At 42.3% G+C, this 16,169-nt stretch overlaps 3 protein-coding genes across 4 annotated transcripts; all 3 read right to left on the reverse strand.

The window, feature by feature from the left end:
* Window positions 1-60: 60 nt before the first annotated feature.
* ccdc28a (coiled-coil domain containing 28A) lies at window positions 61-3,027 on the reverse strand. 2 transcript variants are annotated; one of them, XM_079185433.1, is made up of 5 exons: window positions 2,627-3,027; window positions 2,114-2,295; window positions 1,865-2,019; window positions 1,573-1,595; window positions 61-1,407 (listed from the first exon to the last, which is right to left on the reverse strand). In XM_079185433.1, exons 1-5 carry the CDS (start codon window positions 2,764-2,766, stop codon window positions 1,401-1,403), a joined length of 507 nt encoding a protein of 168 aa, XP_079041559.1. In that variant the 5' UTR covers window positions 2,767-3,027; the 3' UTR covers window positions 61-1,400. The 2 variants fall into 2 exon arrangements, with proteins under 2 accessions (XP_079041559.1, XP_079041558.1); XM_079185432.1 differs by having other exon boundaries at window positions 61-1,411; window positions 2,627-3,024.
* Window positions 3,028-3,503: 476 nt separating this feature from the next.
* nfkbiz (nuclear factor of kappa light polypeptide gene enhancer in B-cells inhibitor, zeta) lies at window positions 3,504-7,290 on the reverse strand. Its single transcript, XM_079185346.1, has 10 exons — window positions 7,156-7,290; window positions 6,540-6,628; window positions 6,033-6,322; window positions 5,771-5,876; window positions 5,544-5,690; window positions 5,342-5,405; window positions 5,086-5,255; window positions 4,875-4,985; window positions 4,610-4,777; window positions 3,504-4,442 (listed from the first exon to the last, which is right to left on the reverse strand). The coding sequence occupies exons 1-10, from the start codon at window positions 7,178-7,180 to the stop codon at window positions 4,404-4,406; spliced, it is 1,209 nt and encodes a 402-aa protein (XP_079041472.1). The 5' UTR covers window positions 7,181-7,290; the 3' UTR covers window positions 3,504-4,403.
* Window positions 7,291-11,330: 4,040 nt separating this feature from the next.
* Window positions 11,331-16,131, reverse strand: LOC306715491 (glycerol kinase-like). Its single transcript, XM_079185880.1, has 21 exons — window positions 15,975-16,131; window positions 15,416-15,489; window positions 15,211-15,317; window positions 15,049-15,126; window positions 14,886-14,965; window positions 14,653-14,790; window positions 14,442-14,551; window positions 14,280-14,346; window positions 14,065-14,082; window positions 13,908-13,943; window positions 13,744-13,811; window positions 13,620-13,662; window positions 13,452-13,532; window positions 13,287-13,365; window positions 13,072-13,168; window positions 12,901-12,985; window positions 12,600-12,720; window positions 12,359-12,502; window positions 12,171-12,257; window positions 11,878-11,964; window positions 11,331-11,731 (listed from the first exon to the last, which is right to left on the reverse strand). The coding sequence occupies exons 1-21, from the start codon at window positions 16,065-16,067 to the stop codon at window positions 11,721-11,723; spliced, it is 1,704 nt and encodes a 567-aa protein (XP_079042006.1). The 5' UTR covers window positions 16,068-16,131; the 3' UTR covers window positions 11,331-11,720.
* Between the last annotated feature and the right edge of the window lie 38 nt (window positions 16,132-16,169).

Genomic DNA, 16,169 nt, shown 5'->3' on the forward strand with positions numbered 1-16,169 from the left:
TGAAAATATGCACATTATTACCACGGATCCTCGGATGGTTTAAAATATGTAGCCATGAGATTCAGACAACACATTTATTAGGTCAATAAAAATACAACCACCAAACATTCAAAATAGTAAAACACTTCAGAAATAATCCCCCAACAACACTGGTTAAAATGGAAGATTAAAGTAGGATTTACAATCAAAGCAGCATCAAATGATCACATGTTATCTCAATACAGAACCTGCTCTATGCAAGTCAATTCAAAGGGTTACAACCAATAAGGCCAAAATGCTTTAAATCAAAACTGGAAGGCATGCTTCTGATGTCAACATTTGGATAATTCAGTATTTTCCAGCGTCAAAACCGACACACGAGTGATGATGTGCAGTGTGTTTTGCATGTTGCATGGATATGTGCACATATATATTCGACACCGAACAAGGTGCTGGAGCTGATATCAGGCCACTCGCATGTAGCAAGAAGTCATATGCAAAATCACAAAACTGTGCAGTTTCTATTGTTTAAATGCTATTTTTGTAGATTCAACTATAATGCAATCTCGTCAGGAAACTTTCTTTTATTGCCTCTAAAATAACATACACAATTGGGTTTAAAGCTATATGTTGTGAAACAGTTATAAACATCACTTCTGCATCTATATTTTGATAAGTTTAGCTCCGGGTCTTTAGTTTGTGGCGTTGCAGACACTTAGTGACCTGTGACAACAAGACAAAGTGCAACAGAGTGAGGTTATATATATATATATATATATATATATATATATATATATATATATATATATGAGAATAGCTAAAGGAGCAAGCTTGAAGTCAGTTTACTTAAAACAAAGCTGATAAACAAACACTGTAGATGTCATTTCAAGGACTTGTGAATGAATCAACCGCTGGACAAAACGAGGTGAGTAGTTTATATCAATATCACTTTGGTTAGCAATGTATTGCAAATCTAAACCATTTAGAAACTTGACTTTAAACAGGCCGTGACAGGGATGCACCAATGCCAATATTTAAAGTAAAATATCGTAGACTCCCTCTATACAACTCTGACTAGAAGAGAATACATTCAATCATATCGCAGGAGGTTAATTACTGTCATCCTGCTGTTTAGTCTGACAAGATTAGAACTGTCTTGTACTATATTTACTGTAGGCAGTGAGAAATAAGGCTCTGCTGCACCCCTGTAGTGACATCTTACAATAAATCCATGCTGCTTTACAGACAGGGAACGCTGGTGAACTGCCACAATACTTAAAGAGGAATAGAGCGCCGAGCTGGCCTCCGCTCCACCACATCTGTTGCAGCCCCTCGAGGTGACATGGGTCTGGGTCAGATGAGGTTGAGAAGAGAAAATCACATACTGGCAGTCCTCGGGATCTCTTGGGAGTCGGCTAGGTTCAGTTTCTGACTGGTGAAGCAGGGTAAAGGAGAAACAGCTCAGAAGTCTGGCGCTTTTTTTAAAACGAGATTAGTGCCGGACTGTCGGGAAACCTGGCGGCAAAAGAAGTTTTACTTCTATTTCAAAAGCTATTAAGGACGAATATGATGCTTGAATATCAAAAAGGATACATCGAAGAACTCAGCTCCTCAAGCTGTGGAGAGAAAGAACATTTAGATTTTGTTACACGCGCGAGCGTCTGACTAAACTCTGTAAGAGTTCAACACTTAGGAGGGGAATAAGCAGCTAAATCCTAGCTGGGATGTTAAGTAGCTCCACCACGTCAATGAAGTACTTTAAGAAGTACAATGAGTTCAATGTGCTGTGTCACATCGGATTTTCAGGAGCAGGACGACACCTCAAGCTATAACATCTGGGTGTGTTGCTCGAACAGAAACACAGAAAGGATCAAGTCGGTCTTACATTAAGAAGCAGGTTGTCCATGTTGGTGTCGCAGGCGACTTTCCTCTGGTCCTCGGGCATTTCGTCCACCTCGCTGTGGAGGTCAAAATGCAAACGCGCCAGCTTCTCCTGCATCTCCCTCACTTGCTCCATCTGGTCGATGGAGCACTCGTTGCCTGACACGGAGAGGGGACACAAGATATTAAAGGTCCATCTGTGTCTGGGACTCTATGGCTCTCTGTGACTCGATGTGGAAAAAGTCCAAACTACCAAACGCTTGTAGTTTCCCTGAGTGGAAGTCGTTGAGGAGACTGAGCAGGCCGTTCTCCATCTCCTGTACATCCGAGACATCGGTCAGAAAGGAGTGCTGGATGATCGGTGCTGCCGGGCCCTGGTTCTGATTAGGTCTACCACCCAAACCCATATGATGCCTGGATTTGTCTCTCACTCCCCTGGAAGAGACAAGAAACAACAGAAAACGTGATAATAGATAGATAGATAGATAGATAGATACTTTATTAAGCCCGCAAGGGGACATTTTATTTGCTACAGCAGCAATTATGGTACAGGTAAACAAAATATCAAATATAAAATGCACAATATATACAATAAGAATAACAGAGTAAACATATTAGATATAAAAATGCACAATATATACAATGAAATAGAATAATATTACATTAAATAACTAAACAGTAGTGCAAAGATTTAATAAGACATCTGAAAAGCAACCTCACACTTTCACTCTATTATTTCCGAGGAGGGTAAACAGATTAGTCGTACCTCCGACTTTTGTTCTTTTGGCTGGAGCCGACGTGCCGTACCCCGGAGGAAGCGTTGGTCTTCCGGCCAGAGCCACCGGTCGGGGCCGCAGTGTTGGTGGAGGTCCTGGGACTCTTTCTCTTTAGCTTACGCTCCTCCATAGCTTCATGTTACGGGGCTGTGTGGGTTAGCTGGATAGGAGCAGGCACTGTAACTCAATGCAGAACCCTGTACGCTAATCGTGCAGAAACAGCACCCCGTGACAGTGCCTGTTTAAATTAAATACAAAAAACATAAGCTGAAAGACGCATTCAACTACAATTACTACCTAGTTTGTTGTTTGTGCCAATGACAGATAGTTCTCACGATGTAAACACTTGTTGAAACATAAAGAATGCGGATGTAGCCCGCAGCCTGTAAACTCTGCTAACTTCCTGTTTTGGTGTGACGCAACGGACCCAGTCATGGACGCATTCCAAATGGCTTCATTCGCCACTACGTTACGGACTAAACCACAATATGTCATCTCACTTAACGCAGTGATACAACTACACTATTATTTAACTTTTCTAACAGAATAAGAGTACATATTCTATAAGAAAAGACGACTTTATCACCTACGTTGTATCTCACAGGAGTCCCTCCTTACGAATTGGAACTAGGCCTAACGTCGGCCGTATTCCATCACAGTCCTGTTGAATATCTTGGAAACAGTATAACTTCGCTGGGAAATCTTTATTAACACGTGTAGGTTTTTATAATTCTCATGAGGCCTCCCATATATGAATCTCGACACATTAGTAATAAAATAAAATAATCAAAACGACTTTATTACTGAGAAATGCATTCTAAGTACTCCTCTTTCTCACACTTTCACAAGACACATGGTTATGTTGTATTCTTTTCTTTATTCGTTCATTATTCATTTACTAATTTAATGTTATTGTGATTAAATTATCCAATATGTCGAGTAGTCCTAAATGTCTTTAAGTCCTGGTTTCCTCGTGATGGAGACAACTGGCACAGTTTGTAGATATGTTGTCCAAAATATAGCACATCTCAAAAAGGATATTTCCTTTAAAACTGAAGTGTTGCTGAGATGTAGCTTCAATAAACAACCACAAGGGGAAGATAAGTGAACATCCAATAATGATCCTCCTCTCCCTCTTCTTAATGAATGAAGTAGTAATAGCAGATACAATTTTACATTTTAATTCATAAACAGACAACATATTCAAAACGTTGATACATTTAATTCCAGAACACCAAATAACACCTGATGTTTTTCAAACTCTATATCATATATCCTAATATAACAACAATAACCCTTTCACAATAAAATGTAGTACAGGTGTGTGGTCAGAATGTTTTCTACATTAACTACAATGTTAAACATTTGAGAAAAAGCACGCACATGTTTTAAACAAACCAGATTATGAACACCCAAACAAATTATTAAAAAGAAAATAACCTACAACATCTTAAACTGTGAATGTATTTCCAAATACAATGATATGAAGCATAACATTTCTACCCACGATAGAAAACCCACGATTATAATCCTGCATGAATATTAAACTTGTCCAGCAATAACAGCTTTACAGAGCATGTTGGCTCATTAAGTCATAATACAATAAAGGTTAATTAACAAAAGAATACAAATCATATCTACACTTTTGGGCATTACACGGTAATGAACAATGGCATGTTTCACAGAAACAAACAGCATCTGCCTTGTTTTGGCAAATCATATTATGATAGATTGGACTGTCTGACTGACAGTGTTTTGGGGCTTCACTTACGCATTCAAATATTTCCCTTTAAGGATCTTCCGCACCTGAAAAAAAAAAAAAATCATCACTCGTACTGATTCTCAAACAACACTTTAATTTATACTAATTACTGTTTGTTGATGTGACTTATTTTACTGCAGAATATTTTCATATCTTTCCGGTATTGTGTAACAGCGTTTGCCTCACATTAAGATGACGTAATCATTAATACCTTTGCACCAACGGGTCCTTCTGGCACCAGCTGAGTCGGCAGTTCATTTTCAAAGTTCCTGGTCCCGGGGTCGCCGCCTTTTCTCATCAGCAGCTTCACTGCTTCCACTTGAGTGTCGTGGCTTTGCAAAGAGCTGACGATGTGCAGGGCCGTGTTTCCACTGAACGTCTGAAACATACGCGCGCAGAATCACGCCATGCGCTCCACGCAGTTCGTGTGGTACGCTCACGTCACGTTTGATTTGATTACAACAAAAACAACTTGCCTGAACATTGACGACCGACAGTGAGGAGGGCTGCGCGAGGAAAATGTTAAGCAGCTCGACGTTTGCCTCCTCAGAAGCCATGTGAAGACACGTCCTTCCACTTTTTCGGTCCTGCAGAAATGAAAAACAAACGAGGTAATTCCCTCAGAGTCGAGCTTAGTGGTCATGCAACATGGCTTTTTAATACTAAGCAGGTGGTTTTAACAGTTACCTTTGTCCCACAGGAGGCGCCCATGAGCAGCAGAGTCTTGATACACTCCATAGACATCTGCGTCTTCTGCAGAAGCTCCTTCGCCTTATAGGAACAAAGACTCCCCGGACTCTTCCGCTCTTTAACGACAGCGTTGTGAGACAACACTGCTGCATGCAGCGGAGTGAAACCTCCAGACAGAGAACGGTATGTCATCACAAAAAGACACTTTACATAAGAGTCACGCCAGGTTTGAACTCTGATAAGACTTACTCACCATCATAATTGGACATTTCAATGTCTATTGGCTGCCCGCTCCCCATCAGGGTCCTCCAGATGCTCTGTGGGAATAAGCATGTGGAAAATCAAGATAGTGGCGAAAACATGAAATACACCCAAAGTCCAAATGATCAAAATGCCGCAACAACATTTTATTATGAATCATTGACATGTGCACACGACTGAGCAGTTAAATCTACCTGAAGGCTGAGGAAGTAGCCTTTCTCGGCACACACGTGCAGAGGAGAACGGCCCCAGTAGTCCCGAACGTTGATCTGTGCTCCGTGTGTCAGCAGGTCCTGGACTATCAACTGCTGATTGGTGGCGGCTGCTATCTGAAGAGCGGTCTACGAAGAAAGAGTGGGCGTTCATGGGTTAAATGGGTGCTATTAATTTGAATTAAACTAACTCTTTTAAGCCTTTGTACCTGCCCATTGTGTTCTTTCATGTCCAGAGAGCCACATCGAGCCATTTTGATAGCAAGCACATAAGCAAGAGCCCGTCGACCTTGTGCCACTGCTATGTGAAGACATCTGGCAAGTGGAAAAAGAAATAGAAAGATGCAAACAAACGTTACTTTATTCAGGTTTGCGTAAGTGTTACTACCACTTCGTCGTAACACAAATGACATTTAGCTCACGGTTTTATCTGTCCATGATTATTTTCACACTTTCGCCACGAGTACATACGTGTCACCATCCGCATCTTGCGTGTTGAGCAGCTCAGGAGGAACTCCTCCGACCCTCTGCAGCTCTCGCTGTATTTGCCAGTGAAAGAAAGACATTTCCACCTCGGCAGTCGGAGCCACTTGTCTCCGCGGAGCCGGATGTTGCGCTTGTTGTGGGGCGATGGGAGCATTCTCAGCAGAGGCAGCGAAGAGATGATTGGTAAAATGGTTCGGCTCATTGCCACAAACTTCAAATTTTGCAGATTTAAATGCGTGCCCCAAGCTGTTGTCGTCCTGCGAGCAGTTCCAGCTCTGAAAAAGAATCACATGATTAATCCGACTCAGGCATGTCTGTGTGATTTAGTGTACGTTGCAGTCTGATCGTAGAGGGATGCTCAACTTCTTCTTTGTCTTCCCTCATAAACAAAACCAGATTCAGCACATTTATGAATAAATAATACACATTTTTCTGCAAAGTCCAAACCCTCCAATGTCTGAAACGTATGTTCAACTTCTACCTGTGACTTACCTGGCGTCTCATCATGAGCAGCTCTTTCACAGTCTTCTTCTGTAAAGCTTCGACGTATGCTGGTGGTCTGGGATCAGTGATCAGGAAGCCTGGAGGGGGGGGGGGGGGGAAGGTAACTGTTAGTTGTTAAATAGACATCACTCATGCATTGGAGGTAGTTGGCAAAAAAAGAATGCATGAGCTGTCAGACTGCTCTGTCGGGGCAGAGACACAAAGGGAGTGAATTTAGAGTAAAATGTGATAAAAACGTGATAATAAAAATGTCATGTGACACTGTTGTCTATTAAAGCAGATAAGGTGTCCGTCCTCTTTAGAGGGTTTTTTAAAGCAGCCATGGAAGATTGCTGATTGTGTGTGTGAGGTTTTACATTCCCACCCAACGGTGAATGTGCTTAAAGGTCCACGTTAAAAGAACAACTCTTAAGTTATTGTTTGGTTAGTTTAAAGTAATGTTGTGAAGTGTCCTCTCATGTCAAGAGTGAGATACATTCAGCACAGAAGTAAATAGGTGGACTTCCTCGTTCCCTTGTTCCCATGTCTTGAACAATACTAGTGGTTTCACTTTCATCATTTTAAAAAACATGCATGTCCGAACACCATAATCTTAAAAACTGACCGTTCTGGTTGAAGTTGGTCCCCATTGGTAGAATCTGTTTTCCTCTGGTTTTGTCCACTCTTGGGTCTAAAATGTCAAAGGAGTCACTGATAAACACTTGCAACTGAAGTTCTTCCTTCTCCCACACACCTGGAATGTAAAGTGGCAGCGCAAATAATAAAAAGAAATTCCTGACTCACCTGTCTGCAACTTTTGTCTTGTCCCTGCAAGATCACAAATGAGTGACAACTCCCGAAACAACTCCCACACACACCTGACTCCACTTCCTGGTTGACAGCTTTTTAATGCGAGTCTCAAACCAGTTTCACAATAAAGTTCTTAAACACGACGAACAAGCATAAAGTAACCCTGTGCTTATTAAAAATGATAACATTATCAAAAACAACAGTGTGAAGTCCAGCCCTCAGACTGATAAACAAGGTATTGAGGGTCAGTTAATATGGAAATCAGCTCGAAGTGCTGGACATAAGTGGCACAACACAGCCTGCAGAAGTCAATCAGTAACTAAACTTGAAACATGAACACTGTATGTAGCAAAGGTTATCACACACATGCATTGTTGAATATCCGTAAAGCAGGGGAGAACGTAACGATTCTAAACCTGCACCGACTTGCAACATTTATGAGTGACACAAAAATAAAAGTCATATTTAGTTTTAAGCTGGTCAAGCTGTACTAACACAACGGGAACACATGCAGGATGATGCTGATGGATCTATCTTAATTACTTGCATTGGTAGTCGACACAAACCCTGTTAACGGCTTCTATTCTACGTCATTTCCCCTCCAAAGAAAGCCAGGTTGTTCTTGGCTTTAGTCCAAATGCAGTGAGTGTGTGATGTTGGTCAAGACCCCAAACAGATGCTTAGATTTGAAAAAAATTGGAGCTTAATATGCATTTACACAGGTATAAATAATATTTGATCATTTCTGTATATTCTGATCTTTAGAGACGGCGTGCACATGAACCCAAAGAGCAACCGAACAATTCACCAGTACATCACTTTATTTTTCATGACACGCATTCTCCCATAAAACCGGTTTCCATTCATAAAAGGGGTTTTCACAAGCACGCCTGGTTTCCTCATTTTAAACCGATTACATGTCAAAGTGAACCTTCTGTACAGTATATTATTTCCTCTTCGTATCTATTGTGAGTGAGTTGAAAGGAATGAGGGAGTAGCCAAAGTGCGGAGATATCATTGTTCCACATGTAACAGTATACTCTGGCCTACTACAACAAATCTGTATTGGAAACGAGAGAGAGAGAGATTAAGTAAACATATATATAGACTTGATCAGACCTATCAGTAATAATGATAAAACTGTAGCCAGGAAGCCTCGTCTCCCTGTCACTCATACCACACAGTTGAACGTACGGCAAAACCCCTATTACTGGAAACCCCATTTCTGGCTTGACATATCGATTAGATCACATTGTTGATGCCCGGAAAAACATTTTTTATGTAGTTTAAATTCATTTTAGTTTGATTCGGATTACCCCGAATATAATATAATGTGACGTTTATAACGAAAGCATAAACATCACACATTAGCCGTGTCCCAATCCTGCGGCTGCATCCTTCGGAGGCTGCATTTGTAGACCGGTTACGTCACAGCGGCTGCGACGAGGCCGTCTGCAGCCTTCTGCTCCCAGATTCGCAGGACACAATTGATGGATCCGTCGCGGCCCACCATATCCCAAGATGCATTGCGTGCCGATGAAGATTTTTATTTGAATCAACATGGCGGCGAGTGAGGCGGCAGCTGGAGAAGAGGCCGTATTCACTTTTAAATTTCATTATTGGGTTTCAACTCACTGGAATATCACCGATACAAAAGTTAAAACAAAAAACAAGGGACCTTATAACATCACGTCTGTTAAAATGATCGGTCAAGTTGCGTTCGTAGCTGACAAGCTAGCGGCCCTGCTTGTCCAAGGTAGCGTTAGCGGAAGGGTATTCGGTTGGTTGTAATCTGAAACCACAATACTGGTTAGTAGTCTTTTTATTCTGTGATTTTGTAGTTAAATTCTGTTTTCTTGAATATGGGTATTTGAGTAATGTGGAATGTGTTCTTTTGGCTGCCTAAAAATGTACCGATCAGTAACTGTGATATGACAAGATGACCGTGTCATATCATAATTTCATTTTGATATTGTGCAATTATTCAATGATCTATTCAGGCCAACAGTACCTCTGTTTGTTGCAAAGTAAAAACACAAATGTACCTTGAAGTTATTTTCTATGTAGTTCCTTATTTTGTCACCATCTGTGCCTCTCCAGTGTTGGTCAGTTCTATATGATCATTTTGAAATAAACTACAGCAGTGTTATAAAAAATGATAATAATGATATGAATTAATTAAGTTCCTACATTATTTCCCCCTTATTCATGAACGTCACCTCTTGTTCCCTTGCACCTACATGTATGTGTCATTACGTTCTGTACTAGTAAACAATCAGTACAAATTATTATTTATGATTTAGTTATAATTAAATTGGGAAGAATTATTCTGCACCTTGCGGGCCGTAATCTAAAGCTTTCCCCATTTTATTTATATCAATATGTAATATTATGATTATCAATACTTAACAGTACTAACAGTAATGCCTTTGAGTCAAATGAAAATCAAAAAGATGTTAAATTATCACTTGCACAATATTTATTGTATGTCAATTGACATACATTGTCAGATTTTTGAAATATATCCGAAATATGATCAGAATCAGCTTTATTGGCCATGTATGCGTACTATGATAATATAGATAACACCTTTAAACTCAAAAAGTTTCAGATTTCTAAACTGAGAGTGCTTTAAATGGTTTGAAGGGGATGAATCAAAAGAAAAATGCTAAATTAAATGTAAAAGTCGTCTTACCTGCACAGTTATCGTCCACACAGTCCACTCCCCTCAGCAGGTCCTCCTCCTCCTCCTCCTCCTCCTCCTCCTCCTCCTCCTCCTCCTCCTCCTCCTCCTCCTCCTCCAGCCGACGACCGAGGTCCATCTTCAGACTCTTCTGTTGCCCACGATGATCCAGTAGTTCAGTTCTCCAACAAGTTTCGTAACAAGTGTGTGACGCGTGTGTGAGTGCGTGCGTGTGATTGGCCAAGACAGAATGAGAGAAATATTAATTATTTTCTCTTATATATAATATATTTTTTATTTGATTTATACTAGTTCTTTTTATTTTGTCTTTCAGTGCTCTATTACCATTCAGTACAGCTATGAGTTGTAAACATTACACAACCCGTCTCTGCTTGTTCTAATACAAGTTCCTCTTCAAAGTTCACAGTCAGAGCTCGTATTGGTCGCACACTTTGCTTTCATGCTCGCCATCATTTTAAGTCCGTTTCTCCAATTTAACCTGAGCATGAAAGATGACTTTTTCCATTCTATTCATTCATAAATGTCTTAAACAAATACACATTCTGCCTCCACCTTTCACCAGGTATCAGATCCACACAGAAAACATTGGGCAACAGAATAAATACACATTCATTAACTCGCCTCTAGTTCCTCAAGGTTCACTCTTTAAACCATGAAATATATATATATAGCAAAGGGGACTTGCTTAACAATTTGGGTTTCTCTGGTTTTGAATTAAGTGTTAAATTAAGTGTTAAATTATAAAGTTGAATCAGTCAAAAATGCAGAACATTTAAGTGCAATAAAGCTTATTGAGAGTTCTCTTTGAGGATGCAAAAAACATTTTGCACGGCGCAGAAATTAAACCTTTTTTGGAGCATTTAAGGTTGAGAACTAGAGTAGATAGGCGGCTACTAAAAACGTGCAGTTTCCCCAGATTATGAAAAAAATAATCACATCAACTTTTGACCAGAAAATATATATCACATGTTCTACCATTTTGATGATCATTTAAGGACAAAAACTGGAGATTTGAACCGTAATCGGTCGAAATAAACAGATTAGATGAACATTTGGTCTTCAAAACAAATCTCTTATTAACAGCTGCTTCAGTTTTTGTCCCGTAATGATCTTAGTAGTTAGTTCAGACAACTATATGTATGTGTCTTCATATTTTCTGTGAACAGATGTTTCATCATTGCCCTTCACCACATATTTGCACCGTACATATTGTTACAGTTTAAGAACACGACGACAGGAACGAGAACGTCGCTTTCGCCAAAGAGAAAGAACAAAAAACAACCTCGTCAGTTCATCAACTCTCCTTTGTTTTCATTTCACAACAAACTCAAAATGTCTGTCTTGATGTCGACTGTTAGAAAAAACAAATATATTAAACTCTGTTAGTACACAAGACAGAAGAAAGACAAAGTGCTCTGTGCCTCATAGTGGAGGGTTTGGAACAACACGGAACGCAGAGTTACAAAAACATGAACTACCGTCGGTAGAGTTTTGACATAAATAAGCTCAGAAATTCATATCGATAATAAATACGGCACGCAAACGTCCGCTAAAATGAATCTTCAATGTACCAATGCCCGCTGCACAGAACAATACATTCAAAAGAAGAAAATAACAGAGAAAAGGTCCCATTAGTGTCCAGCATGAAGAGCGCTTGCTTCAACGCCTCCACGAGTTCAGTCGGGGCCTGATGTTTTTAACAAACACAAGACAAAGAAATCAATGACAATTAACTTGAATGCGTTTGCTTCCTTATTTCTCATCGAGCCCTAATAACCACATGCACTTAAAAGTCAAAAACACAAAAGAAATGCAGCTCAAGTAGACCCTGACCTGCGAGGTATTTGGCACCGACCAACATCAACATGCTGCCCATGACGTAGAGGCCCAGCGGGACGCTGCTGAAGATGCTCGTCTCACCTTTTGGTCATTTAAACAACGAGAAGAGCAGTGACACAACAAAACAAACGGCACCCTGACAAAGACAGATTTCAACGACACCAACCTACTGACAGATAGTCACACATACAGTCTATTTATCCTTTAATATTTGGGGAAACATTAACGGGGAGTATTCAAGTTTGAGAGTCTGAATTTGGCTCCGCAGTGAGCACGAAACTTCCTACCGTTGCCATTACAGACGGGCTCCGTCGTCTCCCAGTTCATGGATTTCTGAACCGCCTGCTTCCACCGAGCGTACCGAAACTCGCTCTCTGCGAACACACAGACAGACCTTTCACTTTTCCCGAAGCGGGCGGCAACTGAGGACGCGTCTTTGCCAGACGGCAGCGGCGGCGGCGGCGGCTCACCGTACCTTCGGGGTTGATCTGAGGCTCGAACTTCTCGGAGGTGACTTCACTCAGGTCCTCCGGGCTCAGACTCCACACGCTCACCCCCTCTGCTGATCCTGCTGCCATCGCTGCGCCGAGAGCTGTGGTCTCGGGCATGGACGGCTTCACTGCAAACGACCAGGACGACGATATGAACAACAATCAGCCGTTTTGACGCACTGAATACAGCCAGCAAACAGGATAAGACGCGAATGGACATCTTACCAACGGGGATGCAGAGGATGTCTGCCTGCAGCTGCATCAGCAGCCTGTTGGACGTCATCCCTCCGTCCACCTGGAGCTGAGTCAGCGGGATGCCGCTGTCCTGGTTCATGGCGTCCAGTATCTGCATTCAAACACAAATTTTCACACCAGTGTCACATTTTTATATGACCTTAGAAATGCCTTTTCAGCTAAAACTGAGTATTATAGAAGTTGGTTGGGATAGTTCACACAAAATGTGCTTGTGCATCATGTGCCAGGCTGCACTACTTTTCTCCGATGACCAATTAGAGAAGCAGCTCACCTCTCTAGTCTGGAAACACACAGCTTCCAGAGCAGCGAATGCGACGTGACTCTTATTGGTGAACTGAGTTAACCCACAAATGATCCTGTGAAGCAGAGAGGACGGCTGCGTGAAGAACTCCAGGCGATGATTTGGTGCTTAGCTACGCCGCGGAGGAGATCTCGGACTTACCCTCGAGCACTGGGCTCCCAGTACGGAGCATAAAGACCCGAAAAAGCAGGAACAAAATAACAGCCGTAGGATGTACCGACCGACGCGGCCAGCTTCTCTGCAACAGGAAAGAAAGGGGAAATCACGACCCGTGTTTTCCTTAAATATAAATACAAAAAGGACGCCACACTCCTGAAGACGTCACGTGGGATTCTTCTTCAAAGAGCAGCACATACCGAGCTCTTCAGATGATCCGATGATCCCCAGATTGTCCTGCAGCCAACGAACCACGGCTCCAGCGATGGCCACGGAGCCCTGGCAAGAAGCACCCGAAAGAACATCTTTTGAGTGATTATACGGAACATAACGAGAGGAATACGAGTGCATTTAAGATACTGTACCTCGAGTGCGTAGCAGGCAGGTTTGTCTCGACCAAGTTTGTAGGCCACGGTGGTCAGAAGGCCGTGGTCGGACATCACAGGCTGCAAACGACAGAAGAAGAAAAATGCCACTGTGTGCAGAATGTGCTCTGATGTCACCTTTTTAAATGCTAATCTGTAGTATTGTACCTTGGCTCCTGTGTTGCGCAGGAGAAAGCAGCCAGTGCCATACCTGAAAACACAAAATACATCAAACGACTGATACTGGAACCGATACATCTGAAGCGAATAGAAACACACAGAGCCAACTTACGTGTTTTTAGCCTGCCCGTCCTGAAAACACATCTGTCCAACCAGCGCTGCCGACTGATCGCCAAGACACTGTGTTTGATTCACACATAAAATATGAGCCGTTGGATGCCTCAAGTACTTAGACGGAGAGAAAGCGCTGGAAAGTAAAACTAGAGGTGAACTTACCCCTGAAATGGGGATTCCCGAGAGAGCTCCAGATTTCTGCCAAAAAGAAAAGATGAACGTTGATTCTGCTTGTATTTTTTGGTTCAAACGTGTCCACAGAAAAGCAGGACACGCTGTGCATGATGAGGATAACGATGTGATGGTGAGTATTACTTACCCGGCTAGAACAAATTTTCTACCAGTGAGAGAGGGGAGACAATGGCACACAAGATAAAAGCCTAAAATTATTCCTCAGTCAACCTTCATGCACTTGAAACAGAACACCACTCTTTCAACACAGCAGTGAAAGGATGAGGGTAAAATATGAATATGATAAGACTCATTGTTGGAAAAGTTATAAGCAGGGTTGACGTCATACGTATGCGCGCTCACCATGAGACCGTAGATTTCGGAAGAACTCCTCACTCGGGGCAAGATCTCCATGGGAATACCAAAATACCTGACGGGGAAAGAGCAGCAGGACGATTGAGCCAATTCTGCTTCCCAAGACGATTCATATTTATAAACTTGTGTTTTGAATGACGGATGTCGTACGTGCAGAGCTCCGGGTCCCAGTCCAAAGTGTGGATGTTAAACAACATGGTTCTGCTGGCGTTGGTCACATCCGTGCAGTGGACTCCGCCTGACTTGCCCCCGGTTAAACACTGTTGTGACCGCCGATACAAAATACACACAAAGAGTCAGTTTCTGCACCAGTCAGCTCTGGATTGTCACCGTCATGACACCTTTCGCAACTGTTACTGACCCAAATGAGCCAGGAGTCCACGGTGCCGAACATGGCGCGGTGAGACACGACGGCCTGGTGGACCTCGTCCACGTTGTCCATCAGCCAGCGGAGCTTCACCGCGCTGAAGTAGGTGCTGATCGGGAGCCCCGTCTTATGCTGCGGGACGACAACAAACGACTCAGCAAAGGCGCTTGAATCAAGAATGACGCGTTGCGACGAATGAACGAGAGAGAGAGCAGAGTGTAACTCACCTTCAGGTGGTTCTTATTCTTTCCTGGAGTTTTGTTGATTAGACGTTCAACTGTCGATTGAGTCCGCAGGTCGAGCCAAACTGAACGACAGGCACAAAGTTATGACAATCAATCTGCTGTTTGTGTCCACACCCAGTTACACAAGTAAAGAATGTCGCATTACCGATTGCATTGTAGAGGGGCTCGCCCGTCTCTTTGTCCCAAACAAGCGTGGTCTCTCTCTGGTTGGTCACTCCAATAGCTGGACAGATTCAAGCCACAGTTTCCTACGATTTTAGATCGTTAACGCGTCTTTGAAATAAATGAAAACGTGTGAATGAAATACCTTTAATGTTCGAGATGTCTATGTTGAGCTGGGTGAGCTTTTCACACGTCCGGTCCATGCACTCGTACACCGACTGCAGGATTTCTTTGGGGTCTTCCTCCACCCATCTGAGAATAAAGGTCAAAGATCAAAGGTCAAATCAAAGCGACACATTTCTAAGTTGTGTAAGCATCTTTAAGGGATTGTATCGGAGCTTGTCACGAACCCTTCTTTGGGGAAGCTCTGTTTGATTTCCACCTGATGATGGCTGAGGAGCTCCGCTGTTTTTGAATTAAACACCTTCAAAGAGAGAGAAATGGCAGAAGGGAACGAATTTAGCTTCAGCAAATAACACAATATTCTTCATTCATGCAGGGAAAGCTGAACATGCAGTCCCACAACCACAACCAAAACTATCTCTGCATGCGTCAAGTGGAATTTAATTCACTAAACTCTAATGAGAAGCCAGAGATGAATTAAAATAGAATCTGTGACCATGGGTCTTGTCTGTAGGACAGTTTCTGCTTGTGGTGCCTTCTGTCATTGGACTCTTGGCTCATCAGCCACACATCAGCCACACCCAGAACAATACATAAAAACATCTGTTCCTTCTAGTTGGAGAGCAAAAACTAAATACACTTGTGTTTTGCTATACTTGCCATGGACTAAAATGTATCAATAATCATTAAATAAATGAGTTTAGCCACATAAATGGCAAGATATAGTTCTAAACGGCAGTCTGAATGACATTACACCATTTGTCTCGAACACCTTTCCCTTTTTACCAGAAACCGTGTGGAGCTCGTGCCCTGGTCGATGGCAGCCACCAACGGCCCTAACGTTATCCGGTGTGAGCACGCGGCCATGGTGCCGTTCATGGGCAGCACGAGAGCTTCTCCACTGGATTAGAAAACCGATTATCAACAACACCGGCAAAGCGGCTCAAGCTGAAGGAGAGACTGGGGGGGCGTGGTCCGTCG

This window comes from Pholis gunnellus (genome assembly GCF_910591455.1).
Source record: "Pholis gunnellus genome assembly, chromosome: 24".
NCBI lineage: Eukaryota > Metazoa > Chordata > Actinopteri > Perciformes > Pholidae > Pholis > Pholis gunnellus.

Bases quoted from the DNA above. Each gene is read 5' to 3' on its own strand.
- ccdc28a (XM_079185432.1), bottom strand. From the start codon at position 2,766: ATGGAGGAGCGTAAGCTAAAGAGAAAGAGTCCCAGGACCTCCACCAAC. The intron at 2,296-2,626 runs GTACGACTAATC...TGTCTCTTCCAG, and splicing joins CAAAAGAACAAAAGTCGGAG to GGGAGTGAGAGACAAATCCA. The intron at 2,020-2,113 runs GTAGTTTGGACT...TCTCCGTGTCAG, and splicing joins AGGGAAACTACAAGCGTTTG to GCAACGAGTGCTCCATCGAC.
- nfkbiz (XM_079185346.1), bottom strand. From the start codon at position 7,180: ATGGGGACCAACTTCAACCAGAACG. The intron at 4,986-5,085 runs GTAACTGTTAAA...TCATTTCTGCAG, and splicing joins GCGCCTCCTGTGGGACAAAG to GACCGAAAAAGTGGAAGGAC. The intron at 4,443-4,609 runs GTATTAATGATT...TTTTTTTTTCAG, and splicing joins AAGGACCCGTTGGTGCAAAG to GTGCGGAAGATCCTTAAAGG.
- LOC306715491 (XM_079185880.1), bottom strand. From the start codon at position 16,067: ATGAACGGCACCATGGCCGCGTGCTCACACCGGATAACGTTAGGGCCG. The intron at 15,318-15,415 runs GTTCGTGACAAG...CTTTATTCTCAG, and splicing joins CAGAGCTTCCCCAAAGAAGG to ATGGGTGGAGGAAGACCCCA. The intron at 13,533-13,619 runs GTACAATACTAC...TGTCGTTTGCAG, and splicing joins TGCGCAACACAGGAGCCAAG to CCTGTGATGTCCGACCACGG.